Source organism: Prionailurus viverrinus, chromosome A2 (genome assembly GCF_022837055.1).
Source record: "Prionailurus viverrinus isolate Anna chromosome A2, UM_Priviv_1.0, whole genome shotgun sequence".
NCBI classification, from domain to species: domain Eukaryota; kingdom Metazoa; phylum Chordata; class Mammalia; order Carnivora; family Felidae; genus Prionailurus; species Prionailurus viverrinus.
This window is the reverse complement of record NC_062562.1, coordinates 21495726-21522028: the sequence shown is the minus strand read 5'-3', so window position 1 is coordinate 21522028 and position 26303 is coordinate 21495726. Positions and strand designations below refer to the sequence as shown.

The window sequence follows — 26303 nt, the reverse complement described above, 5'->3', positions numbered from 1 at the left end:
GAGCAGGTCTCCTGGCTCTCTCACATCATCACTCAATCAGAGCCAAAGTCCTCTGCTGCTATCAGATTTGTTCAAACAAGGCAGTGGATAACGGGAGAATGACACCAGCACAATATTAGACACAGGTTTAAAGTTAGTGACTTTTCCTGCAGTGTGATAGGTTACTTCCTCCTAAGTCAACCTGGTTGACTCTGGTTCTCAACCCTGGTTCTCAACCAGGGGACATCTGGCAATGTCTAGAGAGGTCTTCTGGTTGTCAAAACTCAGGGCAGCGGGTTGCTACTGGAATCGAGTGGGTATAGTCCAGGGATTCTGTTAAACATCCTACAAAGCACACAATGCTCAACTGAAAATTATCTAGCCCAAAATATCAATAGTGCCGAGGTTGAGGAGATAAGACACAATCCATGCCCCACTCCCCCATAAGGACTGTGGGAGGAGCAGTGGGTGCTTTCCGGCCCCTGGCCACATCCCCCACCAAGATTGCGAGCCATCACTTGTGGGTCATGCCTGCAGAAGGTGGCCTAAGGATTCTTTGACTTCTCCATAGGGTGCGGTTGATTTCACAATTACAAGGTCTGATCTGTATCTGAGAAGCGCGCTCTCCCCAGCAAGGACTCAAATTGGCTGAGAGGGTGCTGTGAACAGGGCCCGAGTCCCCGGGACAACCAGCAGATGCACGCCTTCTGTGTGCACGGAAGAAGCTGGCAACACACAAGCCACTCCTCTCTTGCTCAAGGGACAGAAGCCCAAACAGTGTGTGACTTTAACCTGATTTTTGTCCAGCTCACAGTTCTTATACTCTTTCTCTCCCTGCTCCTGAAATGTGACGATGACGAAGCCCACAAAGATGTTCATCATGAAGAAAGCCACAATGATGATGTAGATGATGAAGAAGATGGAGATCTCCACGCGGTAGTTGTAGATGGGGCCAACATTCTCTCCGTTGGAGTCGATGGCTTTATACAGCAACCTGGAGAAGAGAAGGACTGGGTGAGCCCCGCCGCCTGCCCAGACGTGCACCTCTTCTGACGGCCTCTGTGGGCCCGCCCCTGCCTGTCAGACCCCTCCCTCGGAGCCCACCCATAGCCCCTGGACACACAGGTCCCCAAGGCACCCTCCTTGGCATTAGGCCCAGCCGGCCCAGCGCCCAGAGGAGGGAACACCTGAGATACATTTGTTGACTGATGTTTTGAGGACATGAGAAAAGATTTCATGGATATTCAACAATGCTCCTTTTTACTGACAGATGGGAGAGAGGAAGGACACCACGTGGAAGACACTGGCAGAACTGAAAACTGTACACACGCCAACAAGGACAACAAGCGAGCAACCCGGGATTTCCAAAGAACTGAGAAGTTCCCCAAACTGAAATATACACAGAAATTAAATATATGCTAAGCAGAACTCTCAGTAGGAAGGAAGGAAATTACCGTAAGATCCCCAAGTTAAAATTACCCCCACTCTGATGCAGATTCAGCACTGCCAGGGCGCCCACCCCACGCTGGGCTGTGCTACACACTTTCACAGCCATCTGCAGAGGCAGACATTACAGTCATCCCCATCGTACGGAAGCTCACAGAGCGATCTAGGTGACCAAAGTCATACTCCTTGGGGGCAAAGCCAGGAGATGAGTCCAGCTCCTCTGAGCCCCAGGTCCCAAATCTGCTCACTTTCCCTCACCTGCCATCCTGATTTGCTAAACCACACTGCTGAAAACCCAAAAGTGCAGCCAGTGCCTCCACAGAGTAAAGGGGCTCACTCCTGCCTCTTTTTTCCCCAGGACCAGTCCCCTAATGAACAAACCCCACCCAACTGCCCTCTTCCTCCCAAAGGCTCTCCCGTAAAACTTCTGACTCTCCCATGCATCCAGAGAGTTCTGCCAGCCTGACAGAGTGAACTTGTCCACCTTCTGCAGTTCCTCTGTGCGTGAGAACTTGACATTCGGGACTCTGCATATGGACGTACGTTTAGGTGACAGGAGCTGGGGCTGGGGTGGGTATCAGAGCACAGGGAACAAAGGTGTAAGAGACTTCCCTTTTGTATTCTACCTTCTTCCCTGCTTCTGGATTTTTTTTTAACTTTACTCATCAAAATCCTAGCCATTCTTCAGAACCCTATTCTGCACATCTCTGACACGGCAGAAGCTCCTGCCTGGTTTGACTGCCTGATACTCTGACTAGCTCTGGGCCTTGAAGAGAGTATCATGTTGAGACCACTGTTTCTCCCACAGGGCTTAACACAGCACGCTGCACGGAGCTGGTACCAAAAGCACATTTTATGAATGAGCGAGTGAGCGGGTCAGTGAAAGACATGGCACTTTGGCAGCCACCCGTGTCTGGCACACATTAGAACTGGGAACGAATGACTGAACGACTGAATGGATGGCTTGGGACATTATCAAGGTGTTCTCTATACTTACGCAGGCCAGCCCTCAAACGTGGAGACCGTGAACAGCGCCATCATAGCAGAAAGGACGTTGTCAAAGTTGAAATCACTATTTTGCCAGATCCTCTCACGGACCACAGGGTTATCAACGTCCCCATCCTTGTAGAGGATGAAAAGCCCCCTAAGGAGGAAAAGAAGTGTGGGTCATCCTGGCTTGACCCGAGATCAGTCACAGCTGCTCCAAGGCCACATCCAGGCACCATTGCGCTGTCTGCCAGCCAGGCCCCACCTCTGAGCCGAGCACAGCCTGAGTTTTTCCTCTTCTTGTCCTGTGTTTACTCTAGTCTACAGTTCCAATAATCACTGAGGACCTACTAGTTTAATGAGTATTCTCTAGAGCAACTAGGTAGATATCCAGCATATGCCTGACAACAAATGATAACTACCAAACAGTAAACGCCTCTCATATACGATGGGCTCAACGCATACACTGAAGACTCACGAGGCTTTGGCCTGGAGAATTCTGCAAGCTCTGGGGAAGCAAGCCTGGGTACACCCTCCTCTCGGCCTTTTGGCTGTAATCACACTCTTTCTCTTTGTATTAACAATATTCCCAGTTTTCTTTCTAAAATAATTCTATAATTTCTGATACACAATATTTGTCATCGAATTTCATTTCTGGAAAGGGGCCAATGTCTTTATTCCACAGATGGGGAAGCAGAGGCTTAGTGAGAGAAGAGAAGGGGTCTTCACCCTGCTGCTTTCCCGCATAAACTCCAGGGGGCGCCCCCCCCCCGGGGCGCCCCCCCCCACCCCCGCAGCCTGCATGGATGATGCCCCCGGAGGTGCACAATCAGTCACACTGAGGCTGATATACTCTGACCGCACCTTCTGCTGAAAAGAAACCCCAAATGGAATGTAAGCAGTGCAAGCAAGTCCTCAGTCGGTGCCGTCCCAAAGGGATGGGGACACACAGAACTTTACGCGGTCTTACAACCTGAGGCAATGGTTTCATGTCTGCCTTCGTATTCTTCCGGATATGTTGGGATAAGAGGCATGAGTATTTCTCACTTTGTCTCTCCTCTGCCTGTTCTTGTGAATAAAAATATGCCCCGAATGTGGGTGCCAAGAGCAAGGGGAGAAAGGCAGCCTGGAAAATGTGTCGGTAGAGACTAGCCAGCTCCTGAATGCCAGGGAGTTGAGCTTCAAGCTCCAGTTTGGCGGGGGGGGGGGGATTTATCCATGTGGCTGGAAGGTGGGGGGGGCTCTCTGGGGAATTTTGGAATTGTTATTTTAGGTTTCAGTGCATGCCCTCCCCCTGATTTTAGAGATTCTATACCAAACATCAAAAGCCATCTATCCATTCTTTTCGGGGTGATAAAGGTTTGGAACTAGAACGAGTAGGCCATGCTTGTCCCACAGTGTGACTGTACTAAATGTCACTGAATTGCACAGTTTAAAATGATTACTTTTATGATATGTGAATGTCACCTCAAAACTACCACCACCACCCCCCACCCACCCTCTCTCCAGCTGTGAGCTGAGCATACAAGCCTCTCACAATCCATGATGAAAACTTCTGAAAAGTGAGCACAAGCAGACCCTCCAAGTGTCTTATTTGTGCTTCCTCGTTCCCCACTCTCACGTTCAGGACACTCACCTGCACTCTTCGGGGTTACTTTTGGCTTCGTCCGTGCAGCGATAGAACTTCCCCTGCGTACAGAAGAGACAGGCAGTCAAATGCAGGCTCCCCACAAAGAGATTAGCTGGGCTTCAGGCCAGAAGGCACATCCGCGTACCTTGAACAACTGGACCCCGATGCAGGCGAACATGAACTGGAGAAGGGTGGTGACGATCATGATGTTGCCGATGGTCCGGATGGCCACAAAGACGCACTGGACCACGTGCTGGGGAGAGAGGAACCCGGGGAAGGCAGAGGGACGTCATCTGCTTTTGTTGTTTCAGCCACAGGGCGAGCTAATACCGGCCAGGATTTTCTACGTTTATGTGCATTTTTATATGATTTTCCAACTTTGTGCCTCCCTTGCGCTTGTTTTTCAGGTAGTTATCTGTGGGGAGTTACCCCCGTTGCAGTGGGGCCACCTGGGAAGAGCACCCTACAGACCAGCCCCTCCCTGGTTTCCTCCAAAGTGGTTTAGTCAGAAGAAACACTACCAGGCGTGGCACTGCCTGGCACACAGGTCCACAGGGACCCCTGCCCCCCGTAAAAGGACTCAGGAAAATGCAAAACCTCTGGCCTTTTATATGACCTGCATGAGAATAGATTTAAAGACCAAAATAAACCCAAGAACATATTATTTGTTTAATTTAATTTTTTCGGTTTATTTCTTTTAGCAGTCTGTACCCCAACATGGCACTCAAGTGCACGACCCTGAGATCAAGCATTGCGTGCTCCTCTGATTGAGCCAGCCAGGCACCCCAACCCAAGAAAATACTAATAATTTTTAAAAAGTAATAGAACAGTAATCTCATAAAGAAAAATAAATTAGCAAAGAGAAAGAAAATATTTGTAAAATGCTTTCAGCACTTGTCAGAGGTAGTGTCACTGGTTAGAAATGGCCTTTCCAGGGGCACCTGGGTGGCTCAGTCGGTTAAGCAACCAACTTCAGCTCAGGTCATGAGCTTATGGTTCTTGTGTTCAAGCTCCACATCGGGCCATCTGTGGTCAGCATCAGATCCTCTGTCTCCTTCTCTCTCTCTGCCCACCCCCCACCCCGTGTGCGTGCACATGTATGCTCTCTCTCCCAAAAATAAAAACATTAAAAAATAATAATAAAATGTTCAGAAAAAAAAAAAAAAAGAAATGTCCTTTCCAAAGGTACAGCCGTGTAAAACCCATCAAGCCTCAGCCCAGCTCTGGCCCCAACCAAAGCAGCCTGGGCCGGAGGGCAGAAATCCAAACCTTGAGTCCTTTCGCTCTGTTGATCGCCCTGAGCGGCCTCAGGACCCTTAAGACCCTCAGAATCTTCACAACGGAGATGGCACTGGATCTAAGGAAAAGAGCAAAGAAGGAAGGCAGAGTGTATTACAGTCAGATAAAATACTTTGGAATTATTTCACGTGGCCTTCACTGCAGGACCATGGCCCGTGTGGGGCTGAGCTCACCTCCCCCCAGTGCCCCTCCCCCCAGAGCGCTCTCTCTCTCTCTCTCTCTCTCTCTCTCACACACACACACACACACACACACACACACACACACACACTCACACTCACACACACATAGGTCTTTCTCCATCCAGCCCACACTCACGTCCCCTCCTGGGCCAGGCCCATGGGACTCACAGAGGCCCTGACTGGGGTGCGGAGCTAAGGCAGCAGAGGCACAATTTAGCAATTTCCTTTGTCCTTTTTGCTCAATGTAAATGCTAGGCAGTCCTTGGCTTTCAGGCTGCAGGTTTGTTTGGTTGGGTTTGCTCTCGGAGGTGGGAGAGCTGCTGTGGTGCCCTGTGTGGGGCTTCTCTGGCCTTTGTGGAATTCGCTGTTGGGTGGGACGCAATCACCACATGTGTGGTGGGGCTGACAACGGAGGGGATGCAGGACAGGCTGCCAGGAGAGCACATCCTCCGGGAGCTGGGGACATGGTAGCCATGTGAGTCCAGGGGTCAGCTGGACAAAAGCGGGGGGTGCTCCAGGGCAGACGGGAGAACACGGCTCACGCAGCCCCACAGGCGGCTGGAGCACATGCTCGGGAGGCAGAGGGCAGACACAGCCTGGCATTTATGGGGCCTGCAAAGATGCTGTGAGAACACCCTCTCTCTAGCTGCGACTGCTGCCTCCTTCCCCCTGGGCAGTGGTGGGAGGTGAGGACCAGCACAGAGGGCCATCTCAGGCAGGGGTCCTCGGTCTTCTGAGGGGGATGCAGCCTCCCCATTTAACTTGAGCTCGGAGGTAGTAGGTGAGCATGTTTCCTCATAGGGGGTACTGATGGCCAGCACCTGAGCACAGGTACTTGTAAGTCAGCAGGAAAGCAAGACCACGGCGGGACATTCCTACGGGAACTTCTGCCCCAGACCCCTGAGGTACAGCAGGCAGGCAGCTTGCAGCTGGGGCTATTCCCCACCAGACATTGGTAAAGGCCATGGGAAGGCCCTGGGGCCCTGAGTTGTAGCCTCGGCCCCCTTCTAGCTGAAACTTGTAGAAGACAAAAGAAAGGGGTCATGGCAGCTGCTATATCCTGGAGATCAAGGGAGGAAGCCTTCAATATCCAATCTGAAAGTTCCCCCAGAGGCCCCCTCTTGTATGAGAACTGTAGTCCTTTGAGAGGACTACATGATGCCTGGGAGGAAGCTGAACTAGAACCGGGCTTCCCTCTCTCCCAGTTCAGACTTCTCTGTTGAAAGCAAATATCACAGACAGTAATATGCCCAACCTGGCAGGGGGCATGGAGAGAAGGAGAAACACAAGAAACACGAACAGTGCCAATGCCCTCTGGCATGCACACAAATCGGGCTTTCCGGGGTAACTGAATGCACTTGTTAAAGTGATGCCTAGCCTTTATGAATTATGTTAAAATCCCTCACAGAAACCATCCTTCCCAAGAGTCCTGTGCTCACACACTCACCCCCACCCCAGAATACTTACTGGATCCCGAATGATACCAGGGATACCCCGACAACCAGCATATCCAGCAGATTGAAGTAGTTCCTGCAGAAAGCCCCTTTGTGGAGGAAAGCTCCAAAAGTCGCCATCTATTAACAGAATCATGAGTGATTTACTGTCTTTTTTTTTCTTTCTCTCCAGAAGAAAAGAAACCTGGGCTCTTTACAAAACCTCCAGGAAAGTACTTTATTAACAAGCATGCATTAGGAAGCCAGACATATAAACCAGCAGGGCTGAGCAACCAGATATTGGTTCAAAAATGGAAGTGGGGCAGCAGATTTCAGACACATTTCAGAGGAGACCAGTCTAGACTTCATATCAGTGATGGTAAACTGCAAGTAGGAATCCAACGTGGGCAGGTCCAAAGAGCCTGTCCCAGGAGTGTCCACATGGCCCTGCTCATCAGGTAACTTGACTGCCCCACAAAATGCCACCTCTGGACCCTGAGGCCCCAGGAGAGCCTACATCACTGACCCCAGCGTGCCTTCACAGTGCGGCTAGCGAAAGTGCTGGAGCCCAAAGCTCATAGGCTCTGTTCACAGAGACTCACACTGTTTAGGCCCCTGCCTGCTGCTAATGGTCCTCCAGCAAGACATCCAGTTTACACGGTGCTTCTGGGGCACCTGGGGGTGGGGGGGAGCTCAGTCGGTTAAGCATTTGACTTTAGCTCAGGTCACGATCTCAGGGTTCGTGGGTTCGAGCCCTGTGTCGGGCTCTATGCTGACGGATCAGAGCCTGGAGCCTGCTTCGGATTCTGTGTCTCCCTCTCTCTCTGTCCCTTCCCCGCTCACGCTCTTTGTCTCTCAAAAATAATGTTTAAAAAAAAAAATGGTGCTTCCAAGCCCAGTGACTCCAGCACATGCAAGGTGTGGCCAGGAAGCTGTCATAGGCCTCTCCCCAGGGCAGTTGCCCTGCTTTGCAGTCAACGTCATGTGCACCCAGAGCACCACCTCAGGTGCCCCAGAAAGGTGCCTACTGGCATTGCACAAAGGAGTTTAGTGAGGACGTTCCCAGAGCAAAAACAGCAAAGTACACAGGGTTCATTGTGTGCTAAAAAAAAAAGGAGGGGGGAGGGCGTCTGGGTGGCTCAGTCAGTTGGGCATCCAACTTCGGCTCAGGCCATGATCTTGCTGTTGCCGAGTTCGAGCTCCGTGTCGGGCTTGTGCTGACAGCTCAGAGCCTGGAGACTGCTTCGGATTCTGTGTTTCCCTCTCTCTCTTCTTCCCCTCCCCCACTCACACTCTCTCTCTCTCTCTCTCTCTCTCGCTCAAAAATAAACAAACATTAAAAAAAAAAGATGAAGGAGGCTCAGGGGAGTATAGAATAGGAGGGCCAGAGTCATGAAACAGTTACACTGAACCATATAAAATCGCCAGCACACCACCATTCTTGACCTACACAAATGGCAGTTTGCTGTGGTTCAACCGAATAGCCATATAGCCTTGCCAGTGTTCCCACGGCCAGCAGGAACCACCGCTTCAGATGCTAGATGCTTCTTGGCGAGCCTCCACTGCCTGAATCCTTCCGGTTTCTAAGCTTGTTTCACACCCTCTCACACAGGTTTTAAATGAAGAAAACTCAGAATACTTAAGTCACTGAGGCAAATATGCAGAAATTTAAAAGCAACAATGGTTTTTTTGTTTCTTTTAAATAACCCTGTATCTCATTGGCCCCAAAGCCCACGAATGATGATAATCATTTAACAACTTAGACCTGTGGGAAGTAGAATAAAACCTCGATGAGCTGAGCTAACAGATTAAGTGGATCATGTTCCCCATTCAGTTTGAAGAGAAGGCGGCAAATTATAAGGAAAAAAAAAAAAAGACAGCTCAGGATGAAGTAGAGGCAGGGTGAGTATGCTTGACCCCACCCCCTGTGCATTACGTGCGTACTCCTTATGACGGAGGCCCTGTTAGATTCAGCTAACCCCCGCACCCACTTAGGAGACAACTGTCGGCCACATTCACCGGCTTAAAGGCAGGAAAGTGAATGTGAATTTTTAGATTTTTTAACAAAGGTTTAAACAGAGACTGGCTGGTTTTGTGCTAATGTTTTTATTAATTGAAAATAAAAGGAACTCTAAGTACCCCATTCCCTGGCAAAGCTCATCGAGGTTTCATTTCATAAAATATTTTGTAAAGAGCCCAAGTTCTACAGTAGTCGAACATGAAATACATTTCTTTTTCCTGAGATGCACACGTAAAAACCCAAAATTGGTTTAAAGGAAATTGTGGTGAAAATTCCTCATCTTGTCTCCCCATTGGGACACAGTTGCTCTGACAGTTGTCATGGGCCACACTGTCCCGGTCCTGCAGTGACCCATGCCACTTAGCACGTCAGGGGTGTTCCTGGCTCTCTGCTGCGGGTCTCCAGACCTCGGCATGTGCAGGGAACGAGCCGGGCCTGGGTGGCCTTTGCAATCTGTACACAAACCATGCAGCAATGGCAACTGTGAGCTCATGCATGGGCAGTACATTTAGGGCGCCCTGTCCAAAGGGTGCTCCTTTTGTTTGTGTAAATGTAAGCCCATCCATTAAAGCGTATCAAATATCTTAACACAAATAGGTTATCTTGCAAATCCCATTGCAAGAAAATAGTGTGTTACTATTTTAGGCCACTGAAAACCATTCCATCAAAGAAATGAAAGGAGATACATTCCCTTCATAGGATAAATACTTTTCCTCTGACTTTGAGGTCAGGAAAGGTGGAAGAAGGTTCACACATAGTGATGTGTCTGTTGTCAGATGACACATTTCAGAGGATATATTTTAAAAGGAGCAAAATAATTTCCAGTCATTATTATGAAGCCAAAGAAGTTCCTACATGCATTTAAAGGTTAAAAAGAAAGAGCAAAAACATGTTGAATGGTTACAGGAACAAAAAAAAATCCTTTGGTTTACAAAAAAAAAGTGTAGCTTGATCATAGAAGGCAAAAAATAAAAAAAAATAGTCAAAAGCACTTCACGCTTCTTTGCCGTGTGTCACACAGGAGCAGGCCCCTTCGACACACTGCTATGGGACCTGTTACCTTCAAAACGATCTCAAATGCAAAAGTACCAGTGAAGACATAATCTGCGTAACCTAGCATCTGGAAAGTAAACAAAGAATTGCAACTATTATTGCTACAGCTGCTTTAGAGTACGCGAGGATCAATGAAAAAGCCGTTACCTTTAACAGGATTTCAACTGTAAAGATGGCTGTGAAAGCATAGTCAAAGTAACCCAGTATCTGCAAGGTACAACACGTTGGAAATGAGAAAAAGGCATCGGGATGAACTCCAACAGCGTGCGCGCCCATGGGCAGAACCCCCACCTGCAGTCAGACACCCGCTCCCCTGAGGTAAGCCTGCCGCTCTGGAGGCAGGTGCAGAGACGCTTATAAATGCCCCACCCGGCCCAGTGACAGCTCTTCTTTGTGACCGAGAAAGAGCATCTGGGGACACTTACCTCCTTTCACCACTCATGCGGACTCTCCTCCCTGTCTCGTGTCATGGACAGACAGAAGCTCATTTCTAAAAGCGCTTTGTTAATAACCTCTGCTCATCAGAGCACAACATGGACAAACTTCTGACACCAGATAAACCGGAGCCTTATACACGTTTCAGATTTTTAAAGGGAATTCTTAGAAGAATGAAATATGGTGTCATATTTCACCATATAGCTGAGCTTCAGTTTGGTGGAAAAATGTAAATAAAGATGTTAAGTGGCATCCAACAGGGCCAGAAGTTTCCACATGCTCCTTCCGATTCCAGCCCGTGAAAACAGGGTGGAAATGCCCCTCCGTCACCAGTGTGCAGGGCTGAATAACACTGCTCTCTCCAAACACTGGGTTTTTGTTTTTTACCTAGCTGGGCCCACTCAAAGAACAGACTGACCTGGCCTTTGAATAATCGGTCCAGGCTGCTTTTATCAGTATTCCTGAAAATATCATCTACCTCCAACTGAGTCGTGCTCAGGGAACCCTTTGGGGGTCCCTGCTGCTTCTCAGAGCCATGGGGGCGGGTAGGTGGGTGGGGCAGGGGGGCCAGCAACCAAGAGTCTGACCGCTCAACAGAGGTTGCTCACGGGGAACCCTCAGCCACAAAGATGGCAGCCAAGACTCTGCCAGTTGCAGAGGCCAAGATCAGAGCTGAAGGGACCGTGGAGAGACCCCCCAGACCAACTCTCTTCATGTAACAGAAGAGGATACTGTGGGAGTGTCAGCGGGCAGGCTGCTCAGGTCACACAGCCAGTCACGGTGTGGCTGGGCAGGGAGTGAGCCCCGGACCCTGTTACTTGAGTGTGGGATCCAGCCCAGGGGAGTCCTTTACTCTCCATCACAGTAAGGAGACGGGCCTACAGCAAAGGCCAGCTCTTCTCCACGGAAGTTCTCCAGAGGGCATTCATTATTCAAACCACTTCCGTTCTGAGATTTACAGATTTTGCTGGAAGCCTGTTGTGTATTTGTGATTCTAGCCAGGCAACGAAAGGTATTTCCAGTACACGGCCAGCCTCTGCCCCTTCCCCCATCCGAGGTCACGGCAGGACTGTTCATGTCAAAAGCACGCGTGTAGCCAAGACAGACACCGCTGCCCACATGTCAGCAACTCGACCCAGTGCCAGAGGTCAAAGCTCTTAGATTCAGGTTATTCTTTCTCCATTCACTCCTCTTCCACTAATAACTTAGCTAAGTTAACACAACAACCACAGAGAAGCCACCGCATGAGTCCACTTACATGGAGTATCTAAAGTAGTCAACCCCTTAGACAGAAGGTAGAATGGAGGTTGTCAGGGGCTGGGGGAGGGAGAAATGGGGAGATGGCCAACTGAGATAGAGTTTCAGTCATGCAAGATGAGTAAGTTCTGGAGACCTGCCGTACAACATAGTCCCTACCGTTAAGAAGGCCGTCTCGTACACTTAATTTATCAAGAGAGTAGATCTCACATTAAGCATTCTTACCACAATAAAATAAACACTGTAGTATTTTAAAAGCAATACACATACAAATATGTACATCTGTTTAAAAACAATAATAACATTCTTGGAAAAAGCAGCAGGGACATAAACTCATGGGGAAGCAATTACAATAAAAATAAGAACACAGGGCCACGTGTAAATTAACTCTGCCAATCTGTGTTCTAGACTAGCTCCTGACCTCATCTCTCAATAACAGTATTTTTTTCCCAAACAGCTTCTACCCGCTGTGCCTCATTTCTGTGATGGGGCCTGAGGACACCGAGGTCTTTGTTCCATTTGAACGCTTATGTAGAGACAGTGTCAGAATCTCTAACAAGAGCCCTGATCTGTGAGTGCAGATTCAGACAGATGCACAGCCTTCGTCTTTACATCAACACCAACATGTGCCTTGGGAGGAAAATCTTTTTAAAATCTGCATATCAGAGCGCCCGTGTTTTATCAGCCTGATACATTGGGCCTGCCAGGCTTCAAACCAACGGGACTGGAAACGAAAAGATACAGCACAAGGCCTGACTGTCACAACCAAAATCCTGGGGTACTGGTAATTTGCCTTACTCCTCAAATTTCTAAAAATCGGATGGACACAGAGAGGCACGAACCACAAGGGGCAGCAATGCCGGACGGCTTCACACACTCGTGGGCCTCCCTCTCCTGGGCTTCTTGACAACCATCTGAGACTGCACTACAGTCTCCAGGCCAGAGCAGACAACAGTCTACTGGTCTTCTGAAGCTGTGTCGCCTCGGGATTGTTCTCGGTGCCGAATGAGCTGACTGCTAAGAGGGGACCCACCTGGACAAGAACTTCCTGAGGTACCGGTCTCTGCGCAGCACAGATGTGCTCTCCCTAAAGCACGAAACAGACCGATAACAGACAACTTAGCTGTCTCTTTGTTTTCTTTGTAAAACCACCTCCTGCCCTATCAAAACGCCAGCCTTCCTCTCCACTGAACCACTTGGCTCCACACGCCGTCGGCTCCCTCACTTGTATCCCCCCCCACTCCACCCTACCCCTCCGCTGAGTAGCGAAACCAAGTAGCTTCGTGAATTTCAGTCCAGGCGGGCTCCACGCCTTCCCGCCAGCCCTAAGGAAGAGCTTCTGGGCACATGACGTACCTGGCTCCATTTTTACTTTTCCTTCCTGCTGGATGCTTCCACCTGGGCAGAAATCTCAAAACAGGCACGGATGTGAATGTGACCAGGGAGGGGAAAACAGGGACCAAAATGTTGGCAGTAAAGGACGAACAGGAGGAGAAGCGGGGCTCCTGAATACACTACAAGTTGCTGCAGAGTGTTTAAGATGAAGTTTAGAGGACAGGATTCAAAAAAGGTCTGTCCTGATAAGACAAAACTCTTCTGGCACTCACAAACCTGAAATACCTCTGGGGGAACGAGAGGCCTCCTCTAACGTTTAGCCCTGCCTGCGTGACAGTCCCTGCTAGAGAGACAGGTGCTGATCCCAGAGGGAGACCCGCCCGCCTGGCCCTGCTCAGTGGCTTACAGTGTTCCGGAAGGAGTGGCTGCGGATGGGGTCCTCAGCGGCAAGGGCGGCGCTACTCAGCATGATGAAGACGAGGATGAGGTTGGTGAAGATGTGATGGTTGATGAGCTTGTGGCAGCCCACGCGGATCCTGTGGGGGAAACCACTGCATGGACCCAGCCCTCGGCACGGCCAGTGCCTCCTGCATGCTGGCGCTGCTCTGAGGTGACAAGTCAGGCAGAGGACAGCTGTCCGTGCCCCAACCCGGCCAACCAGAGCCACCTGACCCTCAGCCCTTCAAAAGTCGTGGAAGGCAGACCCTGAGGACCCACAGTGCCACAGCTCTGTGGGGGGAGGAGGGGCTCCATACACAGCATTCATCACATCCTTAAAAGTGGGGATTATCATCCTGCTACAAGTGGGGAAACTGAGGCTTAAGCATGTGAGAGGTCTTAAGGCTAGTAAAGACTGAGGGAGATTTCCAATCCAGGTCGACTGTGACGCTTTCTCACCATGACATGAAGCCCAGTGGCTTCCTTTGCCTACCTTTGGAAGGAATCTGAGCTCAGAGCTCACTGCCGCAGCTCACAAGAATGAGAGCAATGGGTAAAGGGGGTCCAGAGGTACAGACTTCCAGTTATAAAAGAAACAAGTCACAGGGATGAAAAGTACAGCATAGGGAATATCATCAATACTATTGCAATGACGTTGTAGGGCGACCACGCTTTTTGTGGCGAATGCTGTGTAACACACAGACCGGTCAGATTGCTATATTGTGTGCCTGAAACCAATATGATGCTGTACGTCAACTTTACTTCAGTTAAAAATAAAAATTAAGGGGCCCTTGGGTGGCTCAGTCAGTTGAGCATCCGACTCTTGGTTTCAGCTCAAGTCATAAGTTCAAGCCCCACATCGGGCTCTATGCTGTCCATGTGGAGCCTGCTTGGAATTCTCTCTCTCCCTCTCTCCCTCTGCCCCTTCCCACTCTCTCTCTCTCTTTCAAAATAAATAAGCTTAAAAATGAAAAAATAAATACAAATTAAAAAGGAAGGAGAGCAACCCCTTTCTAATGCTGTCACCTGGCTGTATGCAAATGACTACAGTAGTCATGGGTTTGGTAAAATCTCCTGTTATGTGGAGATTCTGTCCTAAGTGGGTTTTTGTTTTTAAACTCTGGAGTTGACCCACAAGCACTCCCAAGAAAGTGAAGAGAAAGCTGCACCGTGCAAGAATCGTGCGGGGATCTTACATACCATGTTATGGTCCTCAGCGTCCTGCCGTTGTCTGATGTCCCACAGGCTAGTTAGCGCCAGACTCAACACCTGACTTTAGAATTTAACCTCAACACCTGACTTTAGAATTTAAAAGACTTTATTTTTGGCCTATAGAATACATATATCTTCCCCTTGAAATTATTTTCCTTTGTAATTTTTTTTAATATTTATTTTTGAGAGAGAAACAGAGCGTGAGCAGGGGAGGGGCAGACAGAAGGGAGACACAGAATCAGAAGCAGGCTCCAGGCTCTGAACTGTCAGCACAGAGTCCAACGTGGGGCTTGAACTCACGAGCCGTGAGATCATGACCTGAACCAAAGTCGGATACTTAACTGACTGAGCCACCCAGGTGCCCTGTCCTTTTTCACTTTCAAAACTGGAGTCAACTTTATGAGAAACTGACCCCTTTCTTCAAATACTCCTTTGTGGGGCTGCTTCATGCTGGGATGTGCCCTTGGAGGGCTTGCAAGCTGTTAGCAGGTGAGTCTGGGGAGAACCTTCCAAGGCAGGGAGGGCAGGAGTGTTCACAGCTCTGGGGAGGGAAATCAATCCATTCCTTCAATATATGTAGACCCAGTGAGCTGTAGGCATCAGTAACGTCAGGTGAGTACCTTTTTTTAAAAAGAGACACCCAAATTCTCTACAGTGACACACTGTAAAAACTACCATCAGATCCTCAAGTCACTAAGGACAGCAGCCTCTCTTCCCACCTGTGTCTCCCTGGGGACTGTGAATTCCATAGGGTTCTTCTCTGACAGCCAAGGACTGCTTCTGCAATTCTAGAAACCCTTCCAGGAGCCATTCATTCCCCCAGGGATGCCATCTATCTCAGATGATTGAAAACCTAGAAACTGGCTACTAATAAACATTGTCTTCTTACCGCACTTGCAGTGCCGGGCTCCCAGTGAGCACCTTATCGTTTTACCACGAGAAATGCTACTTTAAGCAGGATAGCATGGAGCTGAATAGCTACCACCTATAAAATATCATCGAGCGATATCACTTTGTTGCCATCAAACTCAATAGGGAAAAGTGATCAACTAATCTGGATCTCAGGATGAAGACGCTGTGGAGAACTTGGTCACAAAATTCTCATCCCCAACGCATCTTAACAGAAGACCCACTCATGAAGAAAGGGTCCTCTGGATGGGAAACGCCTCACAGGTAGCAACCCGTGGACACCTGAGCTGTGGGCTCTGCCCAGTACAGGGACTAAGGAGGAGGAGAATCTGGGATGGCATCCTCCCAGGACCTGGCCATATACCTATAATAGCACCTTCATCCAGGAACGAGGCGGCCAGGGAGAGATGGGCAGAGGGCAAAGGCAAGCTGGAACAAGAGAGGGGTCAGCGAGGACTCAGGGGCTCGGAGGCACAGGCACAGAAAGGGGCTGTGACCCACCCTCTTTCTCCCCACCTCCAGCCCCCCTCAAGCAATCTGTAGGGGGACAGGTGAGACACGGCAACAATGAAATCAGAAAGCAGGTATTTACGGGTTGGTCTTGCTCAGAATGAAGAATGCACTCCCTTCAGGGATGGGGGCGATTTTCTCCTTCATGTTCAACTCTGAGATTCTACGAGGACGGGGGCCAGCTGGAACCTCGGGTTCATCCTCTTCCTCCTCCTCTTCCTCTTCCCCTACTTTAAATGAGACACTTTTTTTTTGTAGGCATGAAATAATGGTTGCATTGGGTTTCAATTATTCTCAATTTCACGTGAAGAGTCAACTTTCACATCTATCGCCTTACATTGGTCAAAACCCTTCAGAATGTGGCCTGAGTGCCTGTGGGGGGCCGAGAAGTGTGCCCGTCTGTGAGTGCATGCAGTTCTGGGAAGGAGGGCCCAGCAAGTCCAGGTCTGAGCAAAGGTGAAAGGTATCAGTGCAGTACTCCCAGCATCCGGCTGTTTCCCCAGTAGCTTTGCTCAGCTTCTGCCTGGAAAACTGTGCGTGGGGCTTCAAGCCACACACGATCAGTGTCCTCCACCCCACTGGCACCCCTGCCCCCAGAGTCCCTGCTACATCAGCCAATAAAGGTAAGGCATCAGCAAATGTGAAAGGGACAGGTGGGCAGTAATAATAACAGTAGTAATGGCTGGTTGCCTCCTAGAGAGGTTTCCCACCAGAGGTGGGGCTTGCCCTGATCCACTCACACTTTCTCTCCCCACCACCTAGAATTTGAGTTATGCAAGCTACCTGGGTGACCGAGGAAAGCAGCAGGGTTGACTGCTCCACAGCCACAAGGATGAGGCCCACAGCCTCGGCAGCCTCACTGCTCACCATGCACCCCAGCTGGGCTAGCCAGCCAGAGACTGAGCCTCTGATCACTGAGTGGTAGCAAAGCTGTATCACCCCTGAACCGAGAGCCTGTCACCGGCCTCTGCCACCATACCTGGCACATCACAAGGTGGGTAGGGGTCCTTGTCTTCATCCTCTTCTCGATAGTCATCAATTGTAACCTACGATGACAGAGAGGGCTCGGGAGGAGGGGAGACTCTGACTTCAATGCACCGCAGAGGACCGAAGTACAGACTTGACCCTGCCATTCAGTGCAGGGAGAGAAACTCTCTCCAAAGTGCACATTGCACAGAAGTGCGTGCGTGCATAGGGACAGCAAGTGTCCCCGTTGATGATTCTGCTTAAGACACAGCTCTGAGGGCAAATGAGGAGAAAACGGGTATAACCTCCATCCAGCCATGGTTAGCCAGCACCACCATCCATGCGCCTCCCCACTCAACACTGTCCTACACACTGTATGGTAACTGCGAGGTCCTGTCTCCCTGCTAGAATGTGAGCTCCATGCACAGAGGGACCTCACTGGTCTTGTTCATTGCTGATTTCCAGTATCTGCCACACATTAACCACTCAGTAAGTATTTATTGACTCGTGGAACAAACAAAGGAATGAAAAATCCAGAGCTGTCATGGGTGGGATGAAGTTTGACACTACAGCCCTGAGTACCCAGAACTGGATCCTAAGATCCCTTCTGGAGGTAGACATCTGTTAACATTCTTCATTTTAATCCCCACTGAGAAGATATAACAGGTCAGGTCTGATGACACAATTCCAATAAAGAAAAAATAAGTAGTCCCACCAGTCAAATATTTACCATACCAGTTATTTGGTGAAATATTGATTAATAACCAGCTAGCTGCCTAAATTCACTGAGAATCCCCCTGGGAAGCCAGCATCTATAATGTGTGTCATACCCTCACACCAAAATATCATGCATGATACCTTCCCAGTGTAAACGGTACATTTGTGATGATATCAACAGACCCATAGTGAAACAAAAAGGGGAGAACTGTTTTAGGACATATACCTTATTGTCACTGTTGGCTATCTGGTTGACCTCTGGTTTGTTGTTCTTTTTATTCTCCAGGCTCTCTTTTCTACACAGAAGAAAACATGAGAACCCAAGTAACCATATTGCTATGTATAAAAATGCTAATCCAGATTCTGAATCAACAGTGGCCTGATGAAGGACCGAATTTAATTGGAAACAACCCTAACAGTGAGACCACAGCACAACCCATCCTCAGAGCTCCCTGTTCACCCCAGTGCACTGGGTTTATTACATGGATCATCTTATTAAAATTCTCACCCAAGAGCTCATCAGCATTGAACGCATCATTTATTTTATGCCACCAAAATTAACCACAGAGATTCTTTAAGCATGGGGACGTGCGACTCCTACTCTCAGCTCTGAGGAAATGAGAGCTGAGGGCCTGGGTTCTGCCCAAGATTCTATCCTTGGGTGAAAATGAAGTTACCTGGCAATCTTCTTCCTTTCCTTCTCTTCAGCTTCCTCTTTCTGGGCAGTATTCAAACTTTCAGCATCAGCCAGATTGTCTACAGCGATGGCCAAGAAGACATTCAGTAGGATATCTAGTGTGAACATTTTAAGGGAACAACGTAATTTCTAAAGGCAGCTACGTGTCACCGATAATGGCAACCTCACATCTCTCTGTGTTCTGGGAGGTTGGTAACAGGTGACTGTCCCCTAGTTGTTGTATTTACATGGTAAGACCAGAGGACCAGAACCCTGTTTAAAACACAAAAACAACAAAAACAAGACCTAGAAACTTGTAGAAGACAGTCTGGAAAGAAGCAAAATTAAGGTTCACTAAAACCCATGAAAACCTACAAATTTCAACATTTCCTTTCATCCGTGTGCATATGTGGCACATATGTGTATGTCTCTGTACACCAGGTATCTGTAGCTATAACACATGCTGCATAAAACAATCCATAACATAAACATGGTATTTTTATGCATTTTGCTTTATGCATATTGTTTCTTTTAAAACACACACACCCATAACTTATATCCAGGGCATGCTTTCCAAAATAGACCCTTCTAAAGGCTACATGTGAATCAAATGATGGTTCCACAAGATGATAACTGCACAATACAGTCTTGAGTCTTTCTCTTTTGAGATGATCTTCAGAGTTTGCAGATACCTCATTCATTCATTCATTCATTCGTTCATTCATTCATTCATTCATTATGCAAATGCTGATGTATTGTCAGATGGTGCCAGGCTATTCTTCTGAATAGTCCCACCGTAGCTGTATCTTTGACTATTGTGGGTGAATTGTATTTTTTAAAATATTGGGGCGCCTGGGTGGCGCAGTTGGTTAAGCGTCCGACTTCAGCCAGGTCACGATCTTGTGGTCCGGGAGTTCGAGCCCCGCGTCAGGCTCTGGGCTGATGGCTCAGAGCCTGGAGCCTGTTTTGATTCTGTGTCTCCCTCTCTCTCTGCCCCTCCCCCATTCATGCTCTGTCTCTCTCTGTCCCAAAAATAAATAAACGTTGAAAAAAAAATTTTAAATACTAAAAAGTGAAGTGAGTGAATGCATTATCATGTTTTGGGCTCTTACTCTAATGTTGTATGTGTGTCTTCCTTGGATGATAGTGAAAAAAAAATTCTGAATAAGGTTCCCAAATTTCCTAGAAGATGCCTATTTCTTATTCACTAGCAGTTCAATACTTTTTTGAGAAGCACAGGGATCAGAGGGAAATAAGCCAAGACAGCTCCTTCTCTGACCATGCTTCTCCCTGGCTGATGCATGGTCATCTGGGTAGAAGACTGTGGGAGCCCAGGAACTCAGAGACAGGAGAGGGGCATCCATGTCCCACAGGGCCTATGCAATCTGCAATCTCAGGTGCGGAACACAAAAGTAACCTAGCAAGGGGCTGACAAGGAGATACCTTCTGGGGACATCACGCTGCACTAATCTATTCAAGTCTTTAAAGAGGATAGATACATGAATGAATTACATTAAAACTTTCAAAAACACGTTTGATATGTTAGACTATTTTTTAAGCAGGGTGTAATGAGCCTGGGGAAGCAATCTGTCCTGGAATGGGCGATGGTTTGGTAACATGAGCACTCCTCTGATAGATGAGGGGTAATTGTGGCTCTGGCAGGGATCAGTGTAGGACTAACTGGGTTGAGGATTCCTAGCAATGATCTCAATGAAGAAGTAATGTATCTTTACATTACTGTAAAGCTTGCAGTGACACCAAACTCTTTTGGGTAGCAGAAAGCACATCCAGAGTAATAAACCATAGGAAAATTTTACAAGTTCGCAACAGATGGTTTCTAAGAGCTCACACCTATCATCTGTATTTAGAAGCATTACCCAGACCCTTCTAAACAGTGGTATGCTCTGGAATTCATTCAAAAAGATCCACCCAGCACCTCTCTCACACTGACGACTGTGCCGGGTACTGGGGGCATGACAGACCAGGGTCCCTACTGCCACGTAGCATCTATTCTAGTTGGGGGAGACAGAACATAAACTACTTAGGCGCTTCAGATAGTGATACAGGTATTACAAAGAAAACACAGCATGTAACCGGAATGAGTGTGGCCAGGGAATACTTCTCTGCAGACCCAAAGCGGGTATATTGCTCTGGCCCAAGAGTTCATTGCAAGGAGAGCACAATAAGAAAACACTGATTCATTTAACAAGCATTTACCAAGGGCTGACTATGTGTAAGGCCCTCCGCTATAAGCCACAAGAGATGTGAATACAAAGAAGAAAAGATGCCTGAACCAAGAAGTTTATTGCCGGGAAGCCTGAGCGGGTCAGTCGGTTAAGCGTCCAACTCTTGATTCCGGCTCAGGTCTTGATCTCACAGTTCAGATCATGAGATCGAACCCTGCATCAGTCTCTGTGTTAATAGGGCGGAGCCTACAGGGATTCTCTCTCTCTCCCTCTCTCTCTGCCCCTCCTCCGCTTGTGCTCTCATTCTCTCTGTCAAAATGAATAAACAAATGTGTTTAAAAAAGAAGTTCATTGTTGAGTTGAGGGGATGGAGAAGTCCCCACCCCAAACCAGTAGATGCTGGCACCCACGTGCAGCAGGAGCAACAAAGATAACATCTGGCAGGAGAGCTCACCTCTGGGTAGGAGGGGTGTTCTAGCTGCCTGAAGGATTCTATGGGCTTCTATGTACTGAAGGTGGGGATTTCCATAGAATAACTTGAAGCAGGAAGTATTGTCCTGAAAAGTTTGCACCAGGGATACTGCATGGAAGAAAACTCACTAATGAACCAGAGGAGATTAAGGGGAAAACAGCTTGGGACTTCTTACGAGAAGAATCCCTTTAGGATTCTTTAAAATAAAAAGGTGAAGACCGGGGCGCCTGAGTGGCTACATCAGTTAAGCATCTGACTTCAGCTCAGGTCATGATCTCATGATTCATGAGTTCAAGCCTCACATCGCGCTCTGTGCTGAGAGCTCAGAGCCTGGAGCCTGCTTCCGATTCTGTGTCTCCTCTCTCTCTGCCCCTCCTCCCACTCATGCTCTGTCTCTGTCTCTCTCTCAAAAATAAATAAACATTAAAAATTTTTTTTTTTAAAAGGTGAAGACCAAGAGGTGGTATTCATGTTACAGCCACTCTCCCACCAAGCCCTTATTGAGGACTCCATACACCAGGTCTTGTGCCGGTCAGGGAGGTCAGAGAGAGAAAGAAGACACTGCCAAAAGTTACAGGGTCCTAAAGGCTCTGATGGAGGGAAAGAGAGATCCAAACCTTCAGAAATCTAGAATTAGAGAGTGCCTCTTGGCAGGAAAAAGGAATAAAAGGAGTTAGAAAAGAGCTCACAGCCTAATACAGCCACTAGCCAATGGACACCTGATCCCCAGAGAGGTACAGATCACCAAAGCCAGATTGGGTCCGGGGAGCTTAGGTCAAGCCACTGCTGATGGGTGCCCACTGGTTAGGAAGTGTTTTTAAGAGACACAGATTTACCCCTAACTTCCCAGGTGTGACGGCACGGAGGACAACTGGCTCTGCCCTGAGCCTTCCCTTGGGACCTGTACAGGAGCTGTGTCACCAAGCTGGGTGACAACTGGTACAGGCCACACACTGGCCCATGCTCCCTTCCCCAGCTTGCTCAGTCCTCAAAGCCTCACTGGACCTCTGACCCCACTACACTGTCCCAGCAGCCCTGAAGGAGAGCAGGTGTCGAGCTAACAAGGTAAGGGCGTGCATCTCCCCAGCCCAACTGCAACCGCCACCCGCCACCCGCCACCACGACCGCCTCAGGAAAACTCAGACAGGGAGAAACAAAAGGAGATGATGACGACAAAGCCCTGCTCAGCTTGAAGGATACAGTTACCACAAATGAAGAGGATGATGAAGTAGATGCAGACAATCATTCCCGAGGACGACGGGCCGCCATAGGCCATAATGCCATCATACATCACAGCGTTCCAATCTTCACCTGTCAGAATCTAAGAGAACCAAACTGTGGTCAGCCTGCATGCGCTGGACTGCAACTCCCGACGGTCCGCCAGAGCTCCCTGGGGGCCACCTGATTCTGGTTTCAGCTGCCTTTCACTGTCCAGTTTGCGCTCAGCAAAGCCATCGGTTTCCCCGTAGAGTTTTCAAAACATTGTTTTCAATTACACAAACACATACGTTAATTCTTCACATGGAAATAAAGTAACACCACATATAAGACTCATGTACTCTTTGGTGACACCCTAGTTTTGCCCCCACCCCCTGAGAATACGGTGCATCTCTCTCTAGAACCTTTTTGCATGTAACATATAGATACACGTCCAGAGGAAAGAGGTAGTTGGTGTGTTCTCAGATATATTAAACATAAAGGGTGTCTGTCATACTATATGAATTTTCTGCATTTGCTTTTTTTTTTTTCATTCAGCAATATACTCTGGAGACCCTCTGTGTCAGTCAGTGCCCTTCAGTCCTTTTAACAGCTGCCTACTATTCCATGTAGTTAGCGTACTGTGGAAATGGAGAGTTGGATCCCTGAACTTGTAAGAAGCAGTGAACTACAAATATCTCATGTAAGTTTACAAACTACCTCATGAGTAGGTACTAAGAGCTGCCATAAATTTCCAATTTAACCTTCTCTGCTAATGATATTTAATAACTCAATCTATCATGAGGTAGAATCGGATAAACCTAAATAGCATTTTAAGAACATACTATCTTCCAGGGGTGCCTGGGAGGTTCTGGCAGTTAAGCATCTGACTTCGGCTCAGGTCATGATCTCACAGCTCATGAGCCCGAGCCCTGCATCAGGTTCTGTGCTGACAGCTCAGAGCCTGGAGCCTGCTTCAGATTCTGTGTCTCCCTCTCTCTCTGCCCCTCCCCTGCTCACTCTGTCTCTCTCTCCTTCAAAAATAAATAAATATTTAAAAAATTAATAAAAACATACTATCTTCCAGCAAGAGAAAGAAAGAGGGAGGGAGCACATGTGCTCTTGTATCATCTAGCTGCACCAGATACTTTAAAAAATAGAACTGTCACGGCTGACAACCCAACAGAAACATGGGCAAATGATTTCAAAAGATAAAGCAATTCCCAGAAAAGGAACTATAAATGGCTCTGTGTCCCATGAAAAGGCATTCAGTTTCACTCCTGATAAGAGAAGTAGGAAGACACTATTTTCACCTGTCAGACCACCATCAAAAAGTTTGAACACCCACCATGCTAAAAAGTAGTGAGGCGTCGGGCAGTCTCCAGCCCCCATCCCTGGAGGACAGACCGACAGTACTGTGAGGAGCACGGTAGGCAAGATATCAGAGTTGAAAACGGATTCACACCCTTCAAACCAGCAATTCCATTTCTGGGAAATTTATCCACATCTATGCTCACACATGTGCCCAGGGTGTGAGTTCGACGTCACCCACTGAGCCGAGGCCAGACACAGACAGTCACCAAGCTAGGGACTGGTTGACTTGAAATAGTCACCAAGCTAGGGATTGGTTACATGAATTAGGGGACAGGAACACCACACCACAGGACTGACGCGGAATCAGAAAGGAGGCAAACTCTTATGGACCAATAAGGAAGGTTCTTAGGGACACTTTAAATGGTAAGAAAATGGAAAATGGCAGTTAATATGAGCCACTGTTTACATCATACTGTATTCATGGGCAGGTAGGTGGGTCGCTAGGTTCACTGACTCACGTCTATGAGCAAATATATCTCAAAGAATACACAGAAACCATCCATTGGTGGTTGCTCCTACAAGGAGAAATTGCGGGCTGCGTGGGAAGGAGACTCATTTGTCACTTTAAACCCTTTTGTAAACATTTGAATTTTGTGCTATACGCAGGTACTACCAAAACCTACCACCACCATAGGGTTTCTCTGTTTCTCTGAAATAAAAACAGAAAAAAGAATAACTAACCAGCGGCTAAGAATTAAGGATAATTCAAATAATTAAAGTACAGTTCAAAAAAAGTATGGCCTATGGCGGCGACAAGAATTCCATCCACCTCAAACGACCAAGTGGGAATGAATCCTACAGATCATTCCCTCTAGTCTCTTGTTTTTTTCAGAACGGATAGTGACTTCCCAAGGTCACAGAGCTGAGCACTGAAAGAGCCAGCAGGGCGGCCTCAGTGTCTAGGCCCCTCCCACCATGCCTTCCAGCCTCCCCAGATGGACTCCCCCAAAGCTGGAGCTCACTGGCATCGTGTGTGAAAGCAACAGGGGCAGAGGGGTCTTTTAAATTTATATGCCACTCGTTGTTCGAGGAAGGGCTTCAGGTCACCACATGCGGAGGCGGGAGGGGGGCGGTTTAGAACACCCAGCTTAAAGCCAGGTGGGAGCAGACACTGCTGCTTTGAGTGCCTAGCCACCTGAGCACCTCTGACACCGTCCCTCCTTCTCAGCCGCGGTGCCTGCCCAGGACCCAACGGCACGGACATGCTCAGGGCCTGCATGTCCTCATTACATCACGGGCGGGAGAGCAAAAGGGGCTGAAGGCTGTCACAACTCTTTTATCACCCCGATTCCTCTGACTGCACACCAGAGCATTAGGACTTCAGAATTCACCTCTCTGCACAAATCCGTTAGAGCCAGGGTCCCAAAGCTGGCCTGCCAGCAAAAATTAGCGCAGAACAGGAAGAGGATTTTAGAGCCTATATCACAGAAACCTCGCAAACCTCACCAAATCAAACAGAAGTTTTTGGCTTGTTGTCCTGTACCATATCCAGTGGTCCTACAAAAAACACTGAATCACACCACACAGACAGCCGGAGTCAAGTGCGAAAAAAATGGCTTTCGTGGTGCCAGATTTGTCAGAGCATTACTGGGGCAGAGGTCGCTAACCACGGCAGAATCATCCCATCTTCCTGAGTTGTGGACTGACAAGCTGGCGGCTCACACGGGCTCCTCGCGAGGGCTCACCTGGAATACCGTCAGGAGGGCTTGAGGGAAATTGTCAAAGGTGCTCCGCTTGGTCTGCGTTTCGTCAAAATTAAACTTGCCACCAAACAGCTGCATCCCAAGCAAGGAAAAGATGATGATGAAGAGAAAAAGCAGAAGCAACAGCGAAGCAATGGACTTCATGGAGTTTAACAAGGAGGCCACCAAGTTGCTCAGGGAAGTCCAGTGCCTAGAAGTCAAGATGGGGGTGTGAGCCCAGAACGCCCGCAGGACACCGCAGACATCGCTGGACCGGGATGTGGCTGGTCGCCAGCCCCCGGCCAGAAAACACCTGCAGCGAGATACACGCATCCTTACCTGGTCACCTTGAAAATCCTTAAGAGGCGCACACACCGAAACACAGAGATCCCCAGGGGAGACATGATTTCCAGCTCCACCAGGATGGTTTCAGTAATTCCACCACATACCACGAAGCAGTCAAACCGATTAAAAAGAGAGACGAAATACGCCTGGAGACCCAAGCTGTACATTTTTACCAGCATCTCGCAGGTGAACAGAGCCAGGAGGACTTTGTTAGCGATATCTGGAAAGACAGAGGGGCGCACGTGCTCGGGGTCTCATCGTGGGACTGGCTCAGACTCGTTTTCCCTCCTCCCACCCCACCAGTCTCTGCTGGAAATGCCCCAGCACTTTGCCCTGTCTTTGCTGTGGCGCCTGTTACAGAAATGTAGTGTCAATATTTATGGTCTGTCTCCTGGGTTCAAGTCCTGCTTCTGCTACCACCTAGACATGGGACTCTGGAGCAGCCCCTTGACTTCTCTGGGCTCAGTTTCCCAGGCTATAAAATGGGGAGGAGCAGTTTCCCACACAATCTCTGATGCTTTCTAGCCCTAAAAGCCTATGATTCTGCATTTAGACCAGCATAT

The 26303-nt window shown here is 48.5% G+C and overlaps 1 protein-coding gene across 8 annotated transcripts in view; it reads right to left on the bottom strand.

Annotated features, from left to right (window-relative positions):
* Window positions 1-26303, bottom strand: part of CACNA1D (calcium voltage-gated channel subunit alpha1 D) — a 305785-nt gene that overhangs the window by 57864 nt on the left and 221618 nt on the right. For 7 of the 8 annotated variants that reach the window (XM_047850427.1, XM_047850433.1, XM_047850431.1 and 4 more), the window contains 15 exons: window positions 25735-25960; window positions 25399-25606; window positions 22343-22463; window positions 18486-18600; window positions 18035-18104; window positions 17105-17171; window positions 16208-16355; window positions 13463-13592; window positions 10177-10236; window positions 6991-7097; window positions 5312-5399; window positions 4188-4295; window positions 4049-4101; window positions 2423-2569; window positions 772-973 (listed from right to left, as the gene is read on the bottom strand). In XM_047850427.1, the coding sequence (XP_047706383.1) occupies window positions 772-973; window positions 2423-2569; window positions 4049-4101; window positions 4188-4295; window positions 5312-5399; window positions 6991-7097; window positions 10177-10236; window positions 13463-13592; window positions 16208-16355; window positions 17105-17171; window positions 18035-18104; window positions 18486-18600; window positions 22343-22463; window positions 25399-25606; window positions 25735-25960 (1850 nt within the window). The remainder of the gene's footprint in view (window positions 1-771; window positions 974-2422; window positions 2570-4048; window positions 4102-4187; window positions 4296-5311; window positions 5400-6990; window positions 7098-10176; window positions 10237-13462; window positions 13593-16207; window positions 16356-17104; window positions 17172-18034; window positions 18105-18485; window positions 18601-22342; window positions 22464-25398; window positions 25607-25734; window positions 25961-26303) is intronic. The other variant, XM_047850428.1, reaches the window with a different exon arrangement.